We start from the raw sequence: 22410 nt of genomic DNA, 5'->3' as shown, positions 1-22410 counted from the left end.
CCTCTCAGGGGAAAGCATTGGCGAGCCCTTACGCTCTCCTCCCTGCTGACCTCCCCTTCCAGCCAAGCCCTGCAGCCTTGCAAGAGGATGGCATTGGGAGGTGAGGGAGCCCCCTTCCGCATGGGCCCAAGTGCCTCTCCACACATGCAGCGTAGGTGGGAGATGAACCTTCGCTGACTTACGCAACACAAGTGTGGGGGTGTTTTCTACCATGTCATAACGTGGAGTATCCTACCACACAAGTGCTGGCCTTAGCATCCCATATCTAGGTCATCAAGTGACTCCTCTTTCTGTCCCTTATTCATATATTGAAATCACAAACTTTCAAATCCAATACGGATCATTCATTTCTCTGGAAAGTCAAAATAGGAAAGGTACGTTCAATAGTGAGAAAAACTGTCTAAGAGGCGCTTGAGGTACAGATTCATAGTTCTCTGTTCCTCATCTGAAAATAGAAAGTCGTGCTCATCTTTAGAGACACGTTAAGACCCCGCCAAATGGTACCCCTGAGGTCTACAAATAGTAAGGCCTTCCCACCCCCCAAAATGAGCAGTTTATATTCACCAAATCTCAGTAGAATCCAGTTTATACTACCGTGGAGCTCATATTTAAAATCATCTGGTGGCCCATAAATATCTGACTGGCAATTGGGCTTCAACAAACATATCACAGCCAGATACTAGAGCTCGAAATATGCCCTGGATAGTATGGTTTGTACACTCTCTGCTTTGGGAGTCTGACTATTTCAGGCTTTCCTCCCTCCATGTTCCCATGGCTGGCACCTTGTAAAGTGGGGCACTTGCTGTACTGTGATCACATGATTTACATAGGCATTTGTGGCGGGGTGTGGGAGGTACGGAAGAAAGCCATTCATACTTGTATCCCTAAGGTCTCTCACTCTTCCATGCCTGCCACCGGTAGATTTCTATAACAAGGCTTGTTGAATGAATGAGTCAATGATTCTGGCTTTTGAGATGGCTCCAATCACGTATTGCCAGGAGGTGAAGTACCTTGGAGAGCTACAATTCTCCCTACCTGAGTGGGAAAGCCTACTGCGGCCTATTATGCATTCAGTGAACATCTGCTAGTGCTCAGCAGAGTGCTGGGAGCAGGGAGGTGGCAGTAACTGACGTCACTCAGGACATGCCTTTGGGTTCGCCACCCAAGGATTTAACCCCCTCCTGCCTCAATCCTTTCACTGCTGCTGGTTGTGGCTTTTCCAGGAACCACTTGACCTCATGGCTTTTGGGTCCCATACATTCAGTTCAAAATATCTCCAAATTCCCAAGAAGCTTCCATCCAGAGGGATACAGACTGAGAGGTCATGACTGGCATGGATGTCTCTCCAGCTGAATGGAAATATCTCCACCAATGAAGAGCCCAGGAATTTTTGTCCTGAGTGTGAATCCATTTTCTCCTAAAACAGACAAACTAAACTCATGGAAACGGGAGTGAATATAGAGGCATAAAAAATAAAAACACCAGACTATCTCACCAAAATTCCTTAAATACGTTTATATCATCTATTCGATAACTTAGAGGACACTCGTGCAATGAAGCTTCTGTTAAGTTACATTTGGGGAGTTAATTGATACTGTGCCCCAATCTCTCCCCCAAACTGTGTTGTTAAAATTACACCATCTTATTTTGGTAAAATGGAGAAACTGCAATCATTTTTGTTAACTCTAATTTGCCAAGGTTTTCACTCTCTCTCTCTCTCTCATCTGAACTTTAAAAATAAACTGACAGAGACCTACAGAAATTGGCACTAAATTACCCATCTCTTCCTTCCAACTCCCAGCGACAGGTGATCATTACATAGTGATGAGAAGCAGAACTCCCCAACCCTTGAACGAGGAAGAGCTACTGGTCCATTTCCCAGAAGCCTAGGAGACTAGAATTTGGGAATGGGAGCTGATAGGGGTCCCACTTCACACTCATGAGGGTAACGACAATCAAGAAAGGTAATGGCAAGGTTGGCCAGGATGTGGGGAAATCAGCACCCTCATCTCATGCTGACGGGAAGGGAAAATGGTTCAGCTGCTTTGAAAACAGTCGGGCAATTCCTCAAAATGCTAGACGTAGAGTTACCACGGGACCCAGCAATTCCACTCCTAGGTATCTACCCACGAGAAAGGAACACAGATATCTACAAAGAAACTTGGACGTGACTGCTGACAGCAGCATTATTCATAATAGGCCCAAAAGTGGGAAAAACCCAGATGTCCATCAACTGATGAATGAATCAAGACAATGTGGTATATCTATACAATGGAATATTATTCAGCAAAGAAAAAGATGAAGTACTGACACACGCTACCACACGGATGAACCAGGAAAACATTATGCTCAATGAAAGCAGCCATCACAAAGGACCACACAGTGTATGATTCCATTTATATAAAATGTCCAGAACAGGCAAAAACCATAGAGACAGAAAATAGATTCGTGGTTGTCAGGGACCGGGAAGGTGAGAAAGGTTGGGAGGGACATGTAAGAAATGCGGGGTTTCTTTTTGGGGTGATGAAAATGTTCTAAAATTGATTGTGGTGATGGCTGTGTAACTCTGTGAATGACTACCTGTACACTTCAAACGGGTGGATGGTAGGGTCTGTGCGTTACATCTCAACGAAGCTGGTAAGAGAACGGACAGGTGAAAATCCTGTCCCTGGGGCTGGTAGGATGACGTTAGCCTGAGTAGATGGAGAGTTGGCTATGGCTGCCTCGTGCAAGTCCCTCTCGAGGACTCTTCTTGGAAATCCAATGAAGAAAAACTGACTCAGACCCTCAGTTGCTGAGGTTGTTTAGTGAATCACAGAACTCTGGCCATGGAAACCACACAGCCCTTTCACAGAGATCTCTCGGATCTCTAACAACAGACGTCCACTTCCTGCTTCCCCAAGAATTCGTACGAAGAGCCTCCCAATTTTGCTACCCCAGGAAGGACAGACACTTCCGTCTGTGTCTAGAGAGAATCTCTGGTGTATTCAAAGGCCAAGTATAAACCAATGAACTCCTTCTCAGCCGTGGAAATGCCAGATATTTAACAAGCACATCCAGCAAATCTCTTTGAAGAAGTACTCAAGGATTTCACAGACAGCACTTGACGGAATGAACGAAGGCCCCCAGCCACGTAAACATTCTACCGGTGCTCCAGGAGAAACAGGCACGGCAGACTCTGCCAGCTCTCAACATCCACCCCCGCTGCCTCCCTAGGCTCGCAGCTGGACTCTATTTCCCAGCTCCTTGCAGTCAGGTATGACCATGTGACTCAGTTCTAGGCAGTGGGACGGGAGCGGAGGTGATGTCTGCCACTTCTGCTGACCCAGAGACCCTCTCGGGGGTCATCCTCCATGCTCTTCCTTCCTCTGTGCCGACTGGACGCAGGTGTAGGGTGAGACACTAGAGGGATGGCAGAGCCATGTGACGGGAGAAGCCTATATGTCTCTGATCGACAGTCCCCTTGCCATCCATCTGAACACCCGCCCAGGACTGTCAAAGGGATAAGAAGGGAACTTCCACTGAATTGAGCAATTACACATTCGAGTCTATTTGTTATAGCAGCTTAGCCTATTATAACTAATACATTAATTTTAAGAGCAACATCAAAAGAGCTCAATTTATGGCATGTGAATCCCAAGATGAGAAACAATTTTAGATTTCATGGGATTCCACCAGAGACATCACTTAGCTCCTCCCCGTAAGAACCATTAGCAGTTTGATATTACAATTATTTTACGATTTTTCCCCTTGAGTTCCAATTTCCTGCACTGAAAATGGTGGGATTATAGGTGATTGTAACTCTCATCGTATTTTCATGCATTTTCTAAATTGTCTACAATAATCACAACACCTTTGCAACTAAAACATTATTAAAATACAACAGACGGGCCAGCCCAGTGGTGCAGTGGTTAAGTATGCACGTTCAGCTGCTCGGCGGCCCCGGGGTTCGCCGGTTTGGATCCCGGCTGCGGACACGGCACTGCTTGGCACGCCATGCTGTGGTAGGCATCCCACATATAAAGTAGAGGAAGATGGGCACAGATGTTAGCTCAGGGCCAGTCTTCCTCAGAAAAAAGAGGAGGATTGCTAGTAGTTAGCTAGGGCTAATCTTCCTCAAAAAAACAACAACAACAATAACAAAAAAACCAGAGCTCAAGAACGGACAAATAGATCAATGAAACAGAACAGACAGACCAGGAACAGCCCATAGTATCCAGGAGCGTGAGACATGATAACAGTGACATCACGAACAGCGGTGAAAAACTGAACTTATTTTAATAAATACAATCAGAAAAACTGACTCCCTGTATGGAGAAAAACAAAATTAGTTTGCTGCTTCCCATAAATGACAAAAACAAAATCCGAATGACTTAAAACCCAAACTTAGAAAATAAAACCTTAAAACAGAAGGCAGTAATTTTTGTCGGTTTCGTTAACGTCTATCCAGAGCCTAGAACAGCATCTGGCATAAGGCAGATGCCGAGTACAATTCTGTTGAATGAATAACTGAAAGAATAAGACAAGGACTCCATAAAGGAAAGAATTCCTTAAACAAGGACCCAAAGGCACAAACCACAAATAAGATGCAATAACTTGAGTACATCAAAATTAACTATTTGTGGCAAAGTGATTATAGACAAAATTTGAAAACTACAGAAACAGACAAGATATTTATAAAACACATGATAAAGTATCATTAATAGCCAGAATATACAAAAAGTTCTTTTTCCCTTCACATTTTATCTCCAGTTTAGTAGAGAAAGAAAACATAATATCCTGGCCAGGAACACAGGCATTAGCTACGGTCTGACCACCTGGCTTTGAATTTCTGGCTCCACTACTTTCTCGCTGTGTGACTTGGAGTATATTACTTAACCTCTCTGTGCTTCAGTTTCCATAGCTGTAAAGGATGACGTTTTCAATAAATAGTATTAGAAAAATTGTGAGGATAAAATGAGTTAATATATATAGGAACTTAGTATAGTACTTGGCACACAGAAATCACTCCGTCAATGTTAGCTATTATGATGACTGTCCTGCTTTACTTTTTTTCATCTAACTTATTGTTAGCTAAAATTGTATTATTTATTTGTTTGTCTTCCTCTAACTAGAACGTAAGATCCATAAAACAGTGTTTTCCTTTGTATTCTTAGCACCTAAAACAGTGTCTGACATATAAAAGGTCCTCAATAAATATTTGCTGGATGAATGAGAAATCAATAAAAAAAAAAATCAATAAGAAAAAGACAAAGGACTGACAGAACAAGGGGCTGAGGATATGAAAAAGGCTTCACAACAGAGGAAACCCTAACGGCCGAAAAAGGAAAAGATGCTCCTCCTCACCGGAAGCAAGGAAAATGGAAATAAAACCACCTCAGATTCAACTTCCATCCATTGATTTGCTGAACATTTTAAAGTCTGATAATACTGGAAGAATGTGAATAAAAGGAATGCTCGTATGCTGCTGGTGAAATGTAAACTGATATGACCACTTTGGAGAACAATCTGGCATTGCCACCACCGCCACCACCACCACCACCACCAGCATCATGGTCATCGCCATCATCACCATCATCATCATAGCAGGTAACACTGCAGCGTACTTCCTACACGTCAGGCACTTCTAGGCACCTTACAGATTTCAACCTTGTGCACTGTCACAACAGCTTTGGGAGGTAAGTCCTACTATTCTTGTTCCCCTTGTACAGAAGAGGACACTGAAATATAGAAAGCTTAAGTAACTTGCTGGAAGTCACATGGCTGATAACGGCAGAGCCAGGTATAGAATCCAGCCAGTCTGGCTCCAGCATCTACGTAACTACTACAGTATATGGCCTCTTGCTGATGCATTTCCCCTGGCTGAACATCTTTTTAGATATTTATTGGCAATATTTAGGTCTTCACTCTAGTCATGATCTTTGAACATTTTTTATTAGCCTATTTTTTAATGAAGTGTAACATATCTTTGGTACTCTGTGTGTGTGTGTGCTGTTTGGGATACAAAACCACTTTCCTAGATGGAATGGCACCTCAAGGGAGAAAATGAGGAGGTTTTGGTGCAGTTTATGAAAAAAAGGAAGGGTAACCCACGGTGCATCACAGTGCCCTGCTGACGGAAGAGAATTCACCCCACAGCTGTGGGAAGTCGGGGAAGGCAGAGTCAGATTCTCCGGGGGTACTGGCCACAAGCCCGTTCTCATGGTGGATCCGGGGCACCCATCGTACATGGCCCATCACGTGGCCACCCAGTTCCATAGTGGATTTTACCTGCAGTTCAGACTCTTGAAGAAGTCACGTGAGTGAGCCTGGTTTCGTCAGTGGCTCAACCATGCAGTTCCAGTAATGACTTCTTCATCCTTTTTCTCCCCAAGTGTGATGCACCATCCAGAGCAAGAAGCCAACCTTCCAGCTGTCATCATCTGGCTTCCTTATGGTCTGATCGAAACGAAGATTCCAGTCGCTTCATCGGTTCAGTAGCTCCATCCCTTTCTCAGCACGTTCCTTCTCCCTTTGGGACTGACGCAGAAAATATCAGAGGTTCTTCAAAGCCACATCATCCTTGGTCAAAGCAGCAAGTCACAGAGAAGCCCTTGAATGGCTCAGAGGTCAAAGCCACTCCTGAAGTTTACGGCCAGCAAGGAGCAGAGATCATTATAAAGGTCAGCCAAGGGGGCAAGTGGCTGCAGCTACTAAGACCCAAGCGCTGGACAGAGGTCACGGTGGGACCAGCCAACAATTTCAATATTTACATGAGTGTCTGCAGCAAATGGTGGCTGGCTCTGGGCAGTGGGTTCGATGAGCCCTGGATTCAGGCCAGGCCAGCTGGAGTGGAAGAACCCGGATGACTCCCTTGGCCAGCTTCTGGTCTCTAGTTTGCTAACCAGCCACCCTTTTTTAGATATTGGGTTGTTTCCAAGCTTTTACTTCTTTCAACTCTTACCATAATCTAAACGTGGGAAAATGTGTCCTATCTAGTTAGGCTTCTCTTTCCACAATTATTTCATTATTATCAAACAATTTTGGTGCCTACTTCCCATAACAACCTAATTCTGATAAGAGTTAATATTAAGTTATGATAAAATTTTATCAATACTCGTTGGCCAGAAACAAGCCTAGTGTGAATTTTAGTTTGTCAAGTAAGACCTGTCATAGCAAATAGCCCAAGATCAGAATCAAGGAGGACATATTTAAAATGCAAAATGAAACTTTTTTTATATATCTTTAAGATCATTACATATAATTGAAAGACTAAATGTAAATTGTTCAGCTATTCAGCAAACAAATTTCTTAAAGACTTATTTCTTTGCATCTTAGGTAAAAACTGTTCCTAAAGATGAAATGATGAACAAAACAAGAAGAAAAATCAAATTTTTAAAAAAGGCTTGAGGGAGCTGGCAAAGTATATCCTTTAAGACTGTGCAAATTAGTGAAAAATTATCCTATTTCCTACAGCCTTTGCTCACCCATGCTCACAAATGATTTTCTGATAAAACAACAGATATACACTAACTCCTACTTATATGATTTTTCTCATTTCTATGTCTTTCAGAGTTTACTAAAGGTAGATAGTTAAGAGGTCAAAAAATCTGTTTTCTGGCTGATTCATTTCAATATTAGCAACTCAGTACTCTACTTAGCATTATTATATTTAAGAATATTAATGTCAGTAAAGTTAATTTGAAGTTTTTATATATATATATTCCTATTTCAAATTACATTCCTATTTCTGAATTCCCTTGCATATCATATTTTCAGGGTTTTTTTTGTTTTTTGTTTTTGCTGGGAAAGTTTCACCCTGAGCTGACATCTCTTGCCAATCTTCCTCTTTTTGCTGAGGAAGAGTCGCCCTGAGCTGACATCTCTTGCCAATCTTCTTCTATTTTGTATGTGAGCCGCTGCCACAGCATGGCTGTTGATAGACAAGTGGTGTAGGTCCGTGCCTGGGAACCAAACCCGGGCCACTGAAGCAGAGTGCACTGAACTTAACCTCTAGGCCACTGAGGCTGGCCCTCAAATTTTCAGGTTTGACTTTCTCTTTTCTATATCCCAATGCTGATCACCGACCTAGTCAAGTCTGTCATCAAAGGAATGTTCCATATTTAGATGAAATCCTTGTAGTTATAGCATGTGGCAAAATATGATGCTTTTTTCTCCCAGAAAAATCTTGTGAAGAAGGGTTGAGATCTCAAGGTGTGGAAGGAAAACTGCCGTCTCAGGTAGTTACATCTGGGAGGAGGGGCAATGAAGCTGCACCAGCAATAAGGGGATCAATCGTCAATTCCTAACCAGGAAAGACCCATGGCGGATGCGGGTTACGGGACTCCAGGAGACGGATGGCTCAGAAGGAGTAGAAAAAGCCTGGACTAGAGAAGACACAACAGCTCAATCCAGAGGAGAAGGGCTGAGAGATGAGTCTGTGACATGCGACCAAGAGCAAAGGCTGGAAGCAAAAGAGAGAGAAAACAGGACTGCAAGGGACAGAGTCAAGGCCAGCACGGGCCAAGGTGAGGCTGTGCTGGGGCACTTGTCACCGGAAACCACCAAGGTGAACCTAGAATTCTCAAACACAAAAGGGTAGGACCTCCTAAATCCAGAAGGGAGCTAAAGGACACGGTCCACTTTGGGATGGTAGAGGAAAGAGAAAGGGACATTTTTAAAAGCACAGAAACACCCCCGAGCTCAGAGAAACTGTCTGAAAGAAAAGGAACACCTGGTGGAACCTAGAAGGAACAGCTTACAGTTGGGATAAGCCAGGAGAGGAGCCAGGACTGGGGTTACTCTTTTGCCAAAATTTCTCCTATCCCCTTCCCCTTGGGCTGGGGACAGCAAAAAATTAATCCAAGGAATGCACTGGGGCCTGCCGGGCGCCTGAGGCACAAGGTCTATGCTCCATTATCCCTGAGGGTAGGGACAGGGCCCAGGACAAAGTGCATCCTTGCTAAATCATAAGACTTCGAGAGCCAAACTCTTCAATTTCCTGATGAAGACACACATCCCGAGAGGTTAACCGACTATTCCAAAATCAAACTGAGGGTTAGTGATGGAAGTTTCTTGATCCCTGGTTTAATACCCATTTTCACACACCACACTGATTCTCTAAAACTTGTTAGCTAAGAAGGATTTTTAAATATTCATTAAGAAATATTCTGGAGAAGTAATATGTATACAAGGATATTAATTTCAGCACTGTTTATTAGCACAAAAGATTGGAAACAACCTCATGATCTACTAACAGAGGACAGATTAAGTGAATAATGGTACATCCATTCAACAATGTGACATACAGCCTTTAACAAATGAGGCTGGTCTTTGTGTTTTGATATATATAATGATTCCCAAGATACACCTGGACAGTAAGCCAAACACTGAGACATCTGCTTGGAGATAGAGAAAGGTTTATTCAAAGTGGCCAAGACGGGAAGGTGGGAGCATGGGTTCTCCCAAATCCACCTTAACAAGAGAAGCAAGCAGGGGGTTTATAGAGCTAAGGGGCTTGGCAGGAGGAATTTTGGAGACACAAAGGGGTCATTCCCCATAAGCCCGGGGCAATCTGACTTCTGGGCAGCAACAGCAGCTGGGGGCTGGTTATCTGGTGATCCTTGAAGGCATTCTCTTTCTTCTGTAAAACAAGCTCACAAATCTGTGAGACCCTTGAGTTACCCCTCAGGTTAAACAAGAAAACAGCAAAGTGACGAGATTAACTTCTTTTCCTAACAAGGTAATCTTATTGAATATTTACAGTAACCCTCAGGTACCCAGCTTCACTACCATTTGTGCTGAATGCATGTACCCAGCACAAGCATGCCCGTGCACACACACGCATCTGTATATGTGTCTGGAACACCACTGGAAGACAACGCCAAGGACGGGCAACAGTAGCTGTTTCTGGGGAGCGAAACTCAGTGTTGGGAGAATGAGACTTACTTTTCACTGGATACCCTTGGGTGCCTTTTGAATTTTGTACCATATGCTCACACCACCTATTCAAAAAATAATAATTAAAAAACAGCAATGTCTACACAGCCAAAGCTACCACACAGGTGTTCTATTAGTTAGCGTACAGGTTGAGCTTGCGGGATAGAGGCCCAAAGTAACGGCAGCGTCAACACAGGAGCTCACCTCTCTCTCATGGCCATCTCAGCTGCCTGCATGCGAGTTCTGCTGGAAGAAGATGGGCCAGCCTCCCTCTGCCTTGTTCTCGGCCATCCCCAGGGTGTCTGCTGGGTTGCTGTGGTCCCAGGTGACTTCCCATCACATGGTCACCCCGGCAGTGGGAGGGAGGAGGAAGACACTTGAGTGTCAAGGAAAAACAGTGTGGCTTTGGCAGAAGGAGCCCACTAGCAGCCTCGACCCAGGGCCCAACAAGAGGGGACTAGATCATGGTGCCAGACACGGAGCCGTGCACTGGACTGGCCAGCCATCTCACAGGACTCAGGGGAGGGCTGTGCAATGCCCTGGAAAGATGCTCCTGGCATATCGAATGACAAACAGGAATTTCCAGGACAACAGGAAAAGTATACTTGCATTCTGATAAATATATACGAATAGGAAAATGTATTTGTGAATATAGCACAGCATTGTCTTTTTGCTTGATGATACATTCTAATGTTCTACATTAAAAATGAAGTGCTTTTGCAAAAAGAATTTTTTAGTTTTTAAACTTTTAATTTATTTTTCTTTTTTGGGGGGGAGGAGAACAGGAGGAAAGACAGAGAAGAAAAAAGAATTTTTTTTTTTATTGAGTTATTGATAGGTTACAATCTTGTGAAATTTCAATTGTACATTAATGTTTGTCAGTCATGTTGTAGGTGCACCACTTCACCCTTTGTGCCCACCCCCCACCCCACCTTTCCCCTGGTATCCACTAAACTGTTCTTAGTCCATAATTTTAAATTCCTCATTATGAGTGGAGTCATACACAGATTATCTTTCTCTCGCTGGTTTATTTCACTTAACATAATTCTCTCAAGGTCCATCCATGTTATTGCAAATGGAATGATTTTGTTCTGTTTTGCAGCTGAGTAGTATTCCATTGTATATATGTACCACATCTTCTTTATCCATCCGTCTGTTGCTGGACACTTAGGTTGCTTCCACGTCTTGGCTATTGTAAACAGTGCTGCAATAAACATTGGGGTGCATAGGACTTTTGGGATTGTTGACTTCAAGTTCTTTAGATAAATACCCAGTAGTGGGATGGCTGGATCGTATGGTAGTTCTATTTTTAATTTTTTGAGGAATCTCCATACTGTTTTCCATAGTGGCTGCACTAGTTTGCAGAAAAAAGAATTTTTTTAAAGACTTCACTTGGAAAAACAAAAAAGAACTCTGCTTCCACTAGTTTTCTGTTCCGTTTCTTTAAAATGTTAATAAGGGGCTGGCCCCGAGGCCGAGTGGTTAAGTTCACGCGTTCTGCTGCAGGCGGCCCAGTGTTTCGTTGGTTCGAATCCCGGGCCCGGACATGGCACTGCTCATCAAACCACGCTGAGGCAGCGTCCCACATGCCACAACTAGAAGGACCCACAATGAAGAATATACAACTATGTACCGGGGGGGCTTTGGGGAGAAAAAGGAAAAAAATAAAATCTTTAAAATGTTAATAAATACCCAAAAGGTAGTGAAGAACAAGTACCCCTTCACTCCAAAAAAAAGAGAAGAAACTTCGGGAAATTATCATATTAACTGAGTCGCCATCTTTCTCCAGGAAAGTACTATATGAACTTGAAACACTCAGTGAACACGGCCGTGGGAATAAAGGAGCCCGTGTTTCCTAGGTGTGTGTGTGCGTGTTTAAGGCAGTAATAGAAGCACAATGTGCTAACAAAACAGAAGCTGTTTAGTTGAAATCCCAGCTCAGTTTTCGACCCCCACCTGGTGACTGAGGCAGAGAGAAAGCACTACTGGCCTCAAGTGCTAAGTAGCAGGGCTGTGGAGCCGAAGTACCAGCACGCTGCAGTGGATTCCTCCAGCAGCCTTCTCATCCAGAGATGCTCAGTACCAGGTTCCTGCGCCCCTTCTGCTTCTTACAGGAAAGTGACTCTGGAGGCCTGAACCACGGCAGTGCTTGGGGGGAGGGCAGGGCAGGGGCACAGGGAAAGGATGCTGATATGATTGAGGCTACAGTGGGGCAGCTATAGAACTTGAACCAGAAAGGAGATGAGACGGCTAAGAAAGAAACATAAAAGAAAAGACTCTTATTGCAAATTATATTGATGCTACAATTAAAAGAAGTCCTTTAAGGGGCCGCCCTGTGGCTGAGCGGTTAAAGTTCTGCGTGCTCCACTTCAGTGGCCCAGGTTCACCAGCTCAGACCCATACTGAGTTCAGAGACATATGCCACTCATCAGCCAAGCTGTGGTGGCGTCCCACATACAAAATAGAGGAAGACTGGCACAGATGTCAGCTCAGGGCTAATCTTCCTCGAGCAAAACTCGAAAGGGTTCTCTATAATCAAATTGCATTATTTTTTTAAACAAGGCAATGTATGGATTTATTTACTTTCTTTAACATGTATCAAAGAATATGATGATTAAGCAAGGAAGAGTCAGAGACTGGGAAAAACATATTTTTTAAAAAATATGGCTATTCAATTATTTCAGGGCTGCTGAGCCTAACAGAACACAAATCCTCTTCCAGATTTCATAGTACATAGCAAGTCAATTTTGGGTCGTCCCATCCATTCTCAATGTATGAAAGAACAATAGAAGACGCACAAGGAAGGCAGAAGGAAAAATATTTTGGAAATATAAACTTTTACTAATAGCAGCAACATCAAACTGAAAATTTCTTAAATACTTAAATGCCAATTCCCACTGTATTTCTTTTTCTCAATTGAGATATAATTGACATATAACATTGTATTAGTTTCAGGTATACAACATCATTATTTGATACATGTATATACTGTGAAATGATCACCACAGTAAGGCTTGGTATCGTCCATCACCACCCATAGTTACAAATTTCTTTTCTTGTGATGAGAATATCTAAGATCTACTCTCTTAGCAACTTTCAAATATACAATATACTATTATTAACTAGAGTCCCCATGCTGTACGTTACATGCCCAGGACACTGGTGAATTTTGGCCCCAGAGGCACTGAAGTTGGTGATCTATGACTTACACGGAGATAAGCTTGAAACATTATCAAACAAATTACTCTTTTTAATTTATCTATGGTCAATGAGATCATACAATTTAATCCAAAGGCAAGAGTTTAGAGTCGGACAGCGAGAGGCCCAAGACCTAAGTCCGAATCTGAGATGTGGCCTGGGCAAGTTACTTAAACTTGGATAAGTCTCAGTGGCCTTCAGAAAATTAACTATTATTCTACCATGTTGGGTCCTAGACGGCAGAGAACGCAACTAAAGATTCTATAATCCAAACTCTTTCAATTACAATTAAAAAAAGAAAATCTTTCACCTATTCCTAATGTACACCGGAAAATTTTTTAAATTAGAAGTTAATTTGTCAATGGAGATTAAGAACCACTGGAATCCACTCAACAAATCTTTATTAAACCACCAACGTGTGCAATGTACCAGATGTTGCAAGGGTCGGAGACCGCAAGTGCTGTCTCTGTGCTCAGTCCACCTGTGGGTAGACAGGCAGACACATGTCCATGTTCTGTAGACATGTCTGGAGGTACCAACCTTGTTCACCATCTCCTCTGAAAACTGCTTCAACCACAGACCGCACTAAAGGTGGGGCCCTGGGTGGCCACGTTGTACACCATGACAATCTTCCCGTTCTACCTTCCCACCCTCTGCCCCAGCTGACTGGACCAGGCTCGCTGGCCAGAAGCCAGTGAGATCCTCTCTGGAGAATCTGAACTAAGAAACAGATTCTCCAGGCAGTTAGTAGTTGACTGACAGAGAGAGAAGAGAGGAAGGAATAGAGAGACAGACTTTGCGCTCCTGGCCTTCTGGTCCCCAAGGCTAATAAAGCTCAGCCATACTTTATTTTGAGAGAATCTACTGTATGTTTAAAATAAAACCTTCTTTTATTTGAGCCAGTCTGTAGAAGACGTTACAAAGACACGTTGAACAACAGACACAAAGAACTCCGTTCCCCACTTGCCAGTCACGTGACTCTAGACAAGCCACTTATCTCTCTGAGCCACAGCTTCCTTCACGGTCAACAAAGGTCTGCCTGAGAAGATGAGAGGGGAGATGGGGAGTGGGGGCGACTGCTGGAAAGGCGCCACATGAAGGATACGTTCAGTAAGGGCCACAGGTCTTTGACAGGGGTTATCACTCTCGGTTATAATGACCACAGGAGGCCTCATGAAAGAAAAGGACATTGGAGCTGGACCTTGAATTTGGAGAAGAGGCAGGGGTGGGACAATGACGTGACCACTCTCAGAGGGAGAGGGGACTCCCAAGAACGATGTGGGCAGCTGAGGCTTATGGAGGGCGTGTACTGTGGTAAATCCCTTTGAACAGTGACGTGTGACGTTGAATTTGAAGTTGTTTTCGGCCCTACGCAATGATCAGAGAGAGGAAAGACAGCTAACTGTATTCCACCCAGTGTCAGACATCTAAGGAGAGACGCTAAAGGACCCAATGCGTTAGGAGCTAGTGATGGGGGAGCTGGCGGCAGCATGGACACACTGGAGCACCATGAAAACCTCAGTCTCCAAGAAACCCCATCAGTGTGTATGAGCTTGGGCTGTTGTGTTTAGATATTAAAGAAAACAGTGATTTTAGAAGGTAAAGGATGTGGAAACCCTTGGATTATAAAAAGACAGGGAGAAAAATCCTATAGGCTTCTAGACTGGAAACAAGTCAAAATAAAGAAAAAGAATCTGGTTACCTATAAAAGAAAGAGAAGCAGACTGGCAGTGAAACAACATCTGACCACTAAATTGCTGGAAGAAATAAAACATTGTTTATAGAGTTTGAAGGAAAATAATTATCATAGAATTACATGCACATCCAGACTATGGTTTGTGCGTGAGGGCAAAAGGAAGACAGCTTCAGACATACAAGAATTAAGAAAATATATCATCCACATGCTCAACTGAAAAAAATTAGGGGGCCAGCCCAAGGTTGTAGTAAAGTTTGCATGCTCCACTTCGGCAGCCCAGGGTTCGCAGGTTTGTAACCCTGGCGCAGACCTAGCACCTCTCGTCAAGCCACACTGGCAGCATCCCACATAAAATAGAGGAAGACTGGCACAGATGTTAGCTCAGTGACAATCTTCCTTAAGCAAAAAGAGGAAGATTGGCAACAGATGTTAGCTCAGGGCCAATCTTCCTCACCAAAAAAGAAAAAAAAATTAAAAGAGAAAGTACTCAAAGAAGAAAGGAGAGCGTGGAGTTTATAAGGAACAGTGGTAAGTAATAAAAACAGTAAAGTGTGAGAAAAGCAAAGTCTAAGAAGTTTGTGATACTATGGATTTGAATATAATGTAATAGTTAAGAAAAAAAGTTTTAACAAGGGCAAAAATAAAAGAAGCCACATGGAATTAAAATTCCAGATTATTTCAACGAAACCTAGGAAATGTAAAGGAAGAAGTCAAAACATCCGACACATTTTATCTTGTTTGGCAGTAGACTATTTTGGACAATGGTTAAGTTTTGACATTGATAGAGAAATACAGAGAAAACCATGTTTATTCAAAACTTAAAGATAATTCCCAGAAGAATAAAAAAGGATATAGAGCTTCTAAACTACTAGGAAAAAAAAAAAAAAGGAAGAATGAAAACTTGACATATTCTGCAAAAAACAAGGAAAGAATAAGGAAATATTCTGAGTACCACGAAAGCTTATAAAATTCAAAGGCAGGATATGACGTGTGCCATCCAATACAACAGCCACGACCGACACCGGGCTATTTAAATTTAAATTAATTAAAAGTAAATAAAATTTACAATTCAATTCTTTAGTCACGCCAGCCACACTTCCAGTGGCTAATGACCTCCGTATTGGACCTTTCCCTCATGGCAGAAAGTTGTACCAGATGACACTAATAGTGAAAAATACAAGGTAATAAATGAGTCTATGTAACAGATGACCCTATTTATGTCAGATACACACACACACACATACACACACACACACACAACTCGACTGAACTGTCAGTGGTGGTATCTCTAAGAAATAAGATGACCAAGGATCTTTCACTCTCTATACACTTTATTGTTTGAATTTTTAATAAGCATATTTTACTCTTATAACGAGTAAAAAGCATTAACATATTTTCAAATGGGATAACAAACCAATCAACCAACGTCCTTCTTGAACTTGGTACGGAACTTGGTTCCAATCCCTGAGGTAACCAACTGACTTTAACTCGTATCTATTTACTATGTACTTCTTGTGTTAATCAACAATTTCAAGATGGCACCGTCAGTGTCCTGTACTTACAACTTTTCTATAGTTTAGCTAAGGTCTGGAAAAAGTTTGTTCTGGGCCCAAGGGTGATATCACCATCTCAGAAGCAAGTCTGAGCAGACATTTGATAATTTCAAACTGTATTTCTCGAATTGAGAAGCTTCCTTGGGCACAAGCTGTTGACACACCATTACGCGGAGATTTATATAGTTGATAAGAGATCAAGTTTCAGAAAGGGCAGCTTTGAATTATCCCTTAAATTTTCCATGACAAGAAAAATCTATTGAGAGTTATGGCGATTTTTTGCATCTTCCCACTGATTCCACACAGTTGACTAAGAAGTTCCCAGAGCCAATCTCAACAATACTCAAAGTCAAAAATAATAACATACTGCACAGAAAATAACTTCAGTTTTTTTCCTAAATTGGGGGTGGGAGAAGAGAGGTTCTGTTCCTTGTTAAAAGAATTCCAAAGTTTTAATTTTTGCCAAATACCAGATCTTTAATTTTTCTAAGAAAAAAATTTATTAAAAATGTCTGGGAATAACCCTCAAATATTAAAACTACTTCATGTCTACCCCAGGGAATAATTCAGTCATTTATCTGCCAACAAAAGCATATTCATATATGCTTATTTTATTCCCTATATAAATATTCTTGGTAGCTGCCTCCTATTCCACCACAGTGAATACTGAGGATAAAGTTTTCTTAGCGGAAAGGAGACGAATAACGTCAATTTGTCTAGGAAATACACATTCTGAAAGTCAGAGCTGGTAAAGCAAGGAGAGAAACTGATTTTGTTGCCAATTTGAAGGGTAATTTTATTCGGGGCCAGCTGTGTGACCCTGTTTCCAACACTGGACAGTAACTATGCTTAAGGTGGGGTGGTAGACTGAATAAGAGCTATGACCACTCTCCCAGGTATTTCACAAACGGAGAAGATGCACCTCAATGGGGCAAGGATAAGAAGATAGTTGAAGTTAATTTTTATCTAGGTAGAAAGTCTTTGCCAAGAATATAACAGTATCAACAAGACTGTCTTAGAACTTTTAGTTTGCTTGAAGTTTTCCAGATGGTTCAAGCTTTTTACAAATATCGACTTACTTCCCCCAATTGTAAATCAGGTGTTAAAACAAGTTATTTAAAGAATATTTCTGGGTAATCCTCTATTAGTCTAGTTCTAATTGCTCCATATTGTTTGAAGATAATAAAACTACACTTCTTTAAATACAGTTTCACTGATTAAAACGGACAATCCCTCCCCTCCTTGATGTTTTTTTGGAATTTATGAAATTTTTACAGTGGTATTCCACTTTCATACTTCGGTGGACCAAAAAGCTAAATAAAGAGCACATCTGCTATGAAAAATAAGATATAAAGATAGTGAGCTGCAAGTATTTTATAATACTTAAGCCACTGCTTTTAATTGAACATAAATATTTCATTCACGGTCTTTTGGTATTATCCACAAAATGAAATACCAAGTCCATAAAGGAAATTCTATGAAAATGAAAGAAAAGCATATAGAGTAATACTTACATTGTGGGGGGAAATAAGCTAATTTGGTATTTTCTTTCTATCCAAGGCTCTGGTTTTAATTTAACAGGTCTAAAACAACTAGTAAATACATTAGACTCAACTGTAGGGGTAAATTAATTCTTTCAGCCCACAAGGGTATATTTAGTAAATTATTGCTGTGTGCACTGATCGATACCTAGTGGCCTCAAAGTGATAATTCACCTTCAAAAGGTAAAGCATTTACCTTCTCATTCTCCAAAGGCTCATTATTCGTCATTCAATTTAAATTAGTGGAGAATGAAGAAGCCGGGCATAGAAAAGAAGAGTCTTTCAAATTTTAACATTTATAAACTTGAGCCACTTATGAGAAGAAATCTAGGTTTCTACTGAGCCACCCCATCAGTACACAAGCCAAAGGAAACACACTCCCCCCATTTGGCACACATCATCTCAATTCGAATCCAAAAAAACGCCATCCAACAATGGCAGCAACTTGCATTTTTACTGATCTCCTTACATTTTGATAGACTACAGGAAATCCATTATATCAGGCTCTTCCCACCAGAAGCTGTTATCATGTTTCTGCTCTTGGTTAAAACATTTCAGTCCACTGGGCTTCTCTAAATGTTGAGTAACCGTGCTAACATATAATTAACGTGCAGAGGCATGAAACCGAAGACCTCTGAAGAGGGGAAGAAGATGCCTTTGCCAATCTTGGAACTTCACACAGCCTACAGCGAGACTCCTGGGGACAGGCCCCGATCAACCGGCCCAGAGATGACTAATTCTTTGTACCATGGACATTCTTGACTGTGTAAGCAAAGAAGTACTAACCAGATCTTCAAAAGAACGAAGAACAATCAACAGAAATTACAGTGAAGAGAGAAGTGCAGGGTCTCGCCAGAAAGATAATGGACAGATGTTGAAGTTATCTGGGTAATCCATCACATTTGCATCTGGGCTCATTTCTGGCACTGGTGCTATTGTTTCAAAAACATATCTATATTTAGCTACCTATCATAGGCAAGTTTTTATCACTGCATAAACAGAACTCAGGCTCCGATTTCTGTAGAATTTCCTTTCCTCTCTTTTAAAAAAATATTCCAGACTTGAATTATAACATTCAGTGCTTGCAGCTGCCACCGAAGTACATATTCACTGCAAAAATAAAAGAAGCAACTCGCAAATGGGAGATACATCTAGTCAGCTTTTTTCTTGATCTCTTTTAATATTTTATAACACGTTAAAGTGCAATAAAAGTTCCTTTCTTAAAGCTTCAAACAGACGTTAAATAGAATGCAAACGCTTTACACTTTAAATCATCAATCATTTAAAGAATCCTCTCCATGAACTGAATAAATAAGCCCTCTGTGACTAAGGCCTCCCTATCATGTTTTTAAGCTGACCCACTTCATCCATCACCATGGTTTGCAAAATCTCACTTCTAAGGGGCAGCATTAAGTGCACAGCGCCAGCGCATAGCTGGAATCCGACCGGGTGAAAACATAATGTAAACACCCGTCTTTATTTAAAATGACCCCCTCGCCTCTAAAAACAGAACTTCAATACCACCCTTAACCGGAAGCAATCTTTTCTCCAACGGGAGAGCAAATCAAGTGTGCGGGGGAGACAGGGAGCCAGTGAAAGGAGTCAGAAACCGGATCAGATGTTAAAACGCATGGTGCATTCGGCTTTGGAGACGAAACACCAGCTTTGCAAGCAGGATCTGGACAGGTCTGCTGGAGCTGCCCCCCACGACTGAGCCTAAATTCAGGGGATCGAATCTGCCCTAGAGAGCTCTGCAGTCACAGTCGGCGGTGGCAACACTGCGCGTCCTCGGGAACGGCCGGCCGGGGAGCCCCTGGGCGCCCCCTGCCCAGCTGGCGCGGGGCGGGGTGGGGGCCGCGGCCCGGGAAGCACAACTTTCCGCAGGTCCGGGCCAGCAGCACCGAAACCAGGACGGACAGATCTCAAACCACCCCCCACCATCAGCTCTTCTTTTTTTCTGGTGGCGGCGGAGGTTGGGGGAGGGGTGGGAGTCTGGAAGGACTTAAGGAGAGGATGACAAGGAGCGGCGAGGAGGACGACTTCCCACCACCGCAGCCGCCACAAAGGGAAGGGCGCCGCGCCCCCGCTCGGCCCCCTGAGTCACACGCGGGCCGGGGCCGGGCGGGCGGCCCCGCGGCAGGTGACAGCGGCGTCGCCAGTCCCCGCGCCTCCCCGCCCACCCCAGGGCCTCGCTGCACCGCACCACGCCGCTCCGTCCGCGAGCCGCGCGACCTGGACCTCCCCACGGTCTCGGGGCCGAGCGAACCCCACGCGGGGGCCACCAGCCCGCGCCCCCTGACCCGGGTCCGAGTGGAGCCCGAGATGCGCGCGGTCCCCGCACCCTGTCGCGCCCTGTGGCGCCCGCGCGCCTACCCTTTGGCGTGCTCCGTCTCCTCCTCATTGTCCCCGTCTATCCCGCACGTGTCCTGGTCGTCCAGCTCCAGGCTCTGCTGGCTGGCCGCAGACTCGCTGTCCTCCGCCATCGCGGCGGCGCGGACCCGGGAGGCGGCGCTCGGGGCCGGGCGTGGGGCCGGGAGGCGGCGGCGGCGGCGCGAGCAGCTCCCTCTAGTGCCGCCCGCCGTCTCCTCCGAGCCCGGAGCCCCGGGCGCCGCGCCGCCCGCCCACCCGGCCCGGCCTGGGCCCGCCCACCGCGATCGGGGCGGGGACGGGGACTGGGACCGGGAGGCGGCCGCGCGTTCGCGATCGCCGGGGGCTGGGGGTGCGGGTGGCAATGGGGGGTGGTCTCGAGCCGCAGCAGAGCGCGGGGGCCGAGCCCTGGACCCCGCAGCCTGCCCTGCGCCTCGGCCGTGGGCTCTGCTCTGAATGCCACAACGTGCGGGCTCCGAATCCCGAGTCTTCAGTTTGGGAACACAGACCACGCGATTTTACATCCTTACATGTTAGGAAGCGCTTTCAACCAGTGCAGAGATTTCTTTTCCAGAAGCCTCCCACACACACAAACACACATATGTACACTTTTGAAAAATTCCATTTCACGTATCTCTATCTTTCCAGTACACGATGAAATCAAAGTCAAAGTCAAAACAGAGTATTTCCAGCCTTCCCATCTCCCCCTGCCAACCGGACTCGCGGCCCCAAAACTCTTGACAGAAAGACGCTGGAGCTGCCCCAGTTTTCGATGGACACCACAGACAGTCGGCTCAGACTAGAACAACCATCTTGAGGGAGATGGGGGCGTTGTCCACGATGCTGGGGGGTTTCACAGGGTCTGGTAGGCCACTCCAGCTTCCGCAAGTGAAAGTCGTGACCTGGACCTCCAGCAGCCGGGTGGCCTTGCAGGCTGGAATCCCGTGTCTTCCGGTGAATGGAGGAGGGGAAGGAGGCACTCTATGGATTGCCAAATAAAAGGCAGGCAGGTTCAGGCTCTTATCGGCTGCCGCAGCCTGTGCACAACAGCACTTCCTTTGCTGTCCTGTAACGGGTGGTGTTCAAAGGTCCCGCCAGGTCCTGGGAAAGTTTTACAAAGGTAGCAGAAGGATAGCTATCAGAAACTGCTCAATGAGGAACATGAGACTTGAAAAATCCACCTAAAATTGTTGGTGTGGGTCCTATTTTTGCAGAACGTTTTGGGAGCATTTTGTGGGGTTTTGTGCCCTTAAAATGCAATGAGATCGAAGTATCTGAAGACAAAAATTGCGGAACGATTTCAAAGTTCACCAGCCTTTATCACTGACTGATGTTGAGCCAGCTAAGTTCCTGTAAGAAGTGCAAAGTGGGGCCAAAACACGAAGGAATTACAATACTTTCAAACTCGCAATGACTTTCCGAGGCAGAAAGTCATGTGTGGCTTCTGGCTTCAGACTTTAGGATAAAGGCAGATAGAGATGAGTGAGTTTCTTGAAATTCATCCCTACGAACATGAAGAGTTGGGTAAATAACCTGGTTGGATGACCAGAAGCAAGTCTATCCGACCAGTCACCATAACCTATTGAAAGAGTTCTCTGAAAGATTTTTAAAACACAAAGCAAAGGAAACTCAGCAGGCATATGTTTATTTGAATTTTCAAGAAGCTTTGACTAAGGTCCTCTCAAAAAAGAATAAGAAAACAAATAATCCTGGAGAAATAAAATGAGGGCTTCAAAAGCCAGTTAAACACAAGAAAATGATGACAAACAGGGAACATCTGTTCCCCAGAATGGAACGAAGTTGCCCAGACGTCTGTTCAAGACTGCAGTGGGGTATTACATAACACAAATGTTTGTCATCATTAATTGTTGGAAGGGGGATCAAGTTCGCAGATGACCCCGGAGACTCCTAAAGCCTTTTGTCATGTATAGAGACTCACTATGTTTCTAAAAATGTTTGCTTTTTTCCCTGGTTTGATCCCAGCATTTGGGGAGTTGGAACCAAGTGGTGTCTTCTCGAATCTCAGATCCAAGATTTATTTGGGGGCAGAAAGTACTGTAGAGTGGCTACCAGTATGTTCAAAGAGGCCTCTGGGAATTTCCTATCTCTGACTCATCTCCTATTACAGACGTAAGAC

General features: G+C 43.9%; 1 protein-coding gene across 4 annotated transcripts in view; it reads right to left on the bottom strand.

Moving 5' to 3' along the window:
• The window catches only part of NMT2 (N-myristoyltransferase 2), a 59031-nt gene extending 38506 nt beyond the window's left edge, over positions 1 to 20525 (bottom strand). Inside the window, exons 1-2 of one of the 4 annotated variants that reach the window (XM_023632254.2) lie at positions 20280 to 20473; positions 6271 to 6519 (exon numbers count right to left, since the gene is read on the bottom strand). Coding sequence is in view for 3 of the 4 variants with exons in the window: in XM_023632253.2 (XP_023488021.1) it covers positions 20280 to 20389 (110 nt within the window). In the remaining variant the exon portion in view is untranslated. Of the gene's footprint in view, positions 1 to 6270; positions 6520 to 20279 lie in introns of all 4 variants that reach the window. The other 3 variants (XM_023632252.2, XM_023632253.2, XM_023632251.2) reach the window with 3 other exon arrangements.
• Between the last annotated feature and the right edge of the window lie 1885 nt (positions 20526 to 22410).

The sequence above is a fragment of the Equus caballus genome, chromosome 29 (assembly GCF_041296265.1).
Source record: "Equus caballus isolate H_3958 breed thoroughbred chromosome 29, TB-T2T, whole genome shotgun sequence".
Lineage (NCBI taxonomy): Eukaryota > Metazoa > Chordata > Mammalia > Perissodactyla > Equidae > Equus > Equus caballus.
The sequence above is the reverse complement of the archived record's forward strand: the minus strand, read 5'-3'. Positions and strand labels throughout refer to the sequence as shown.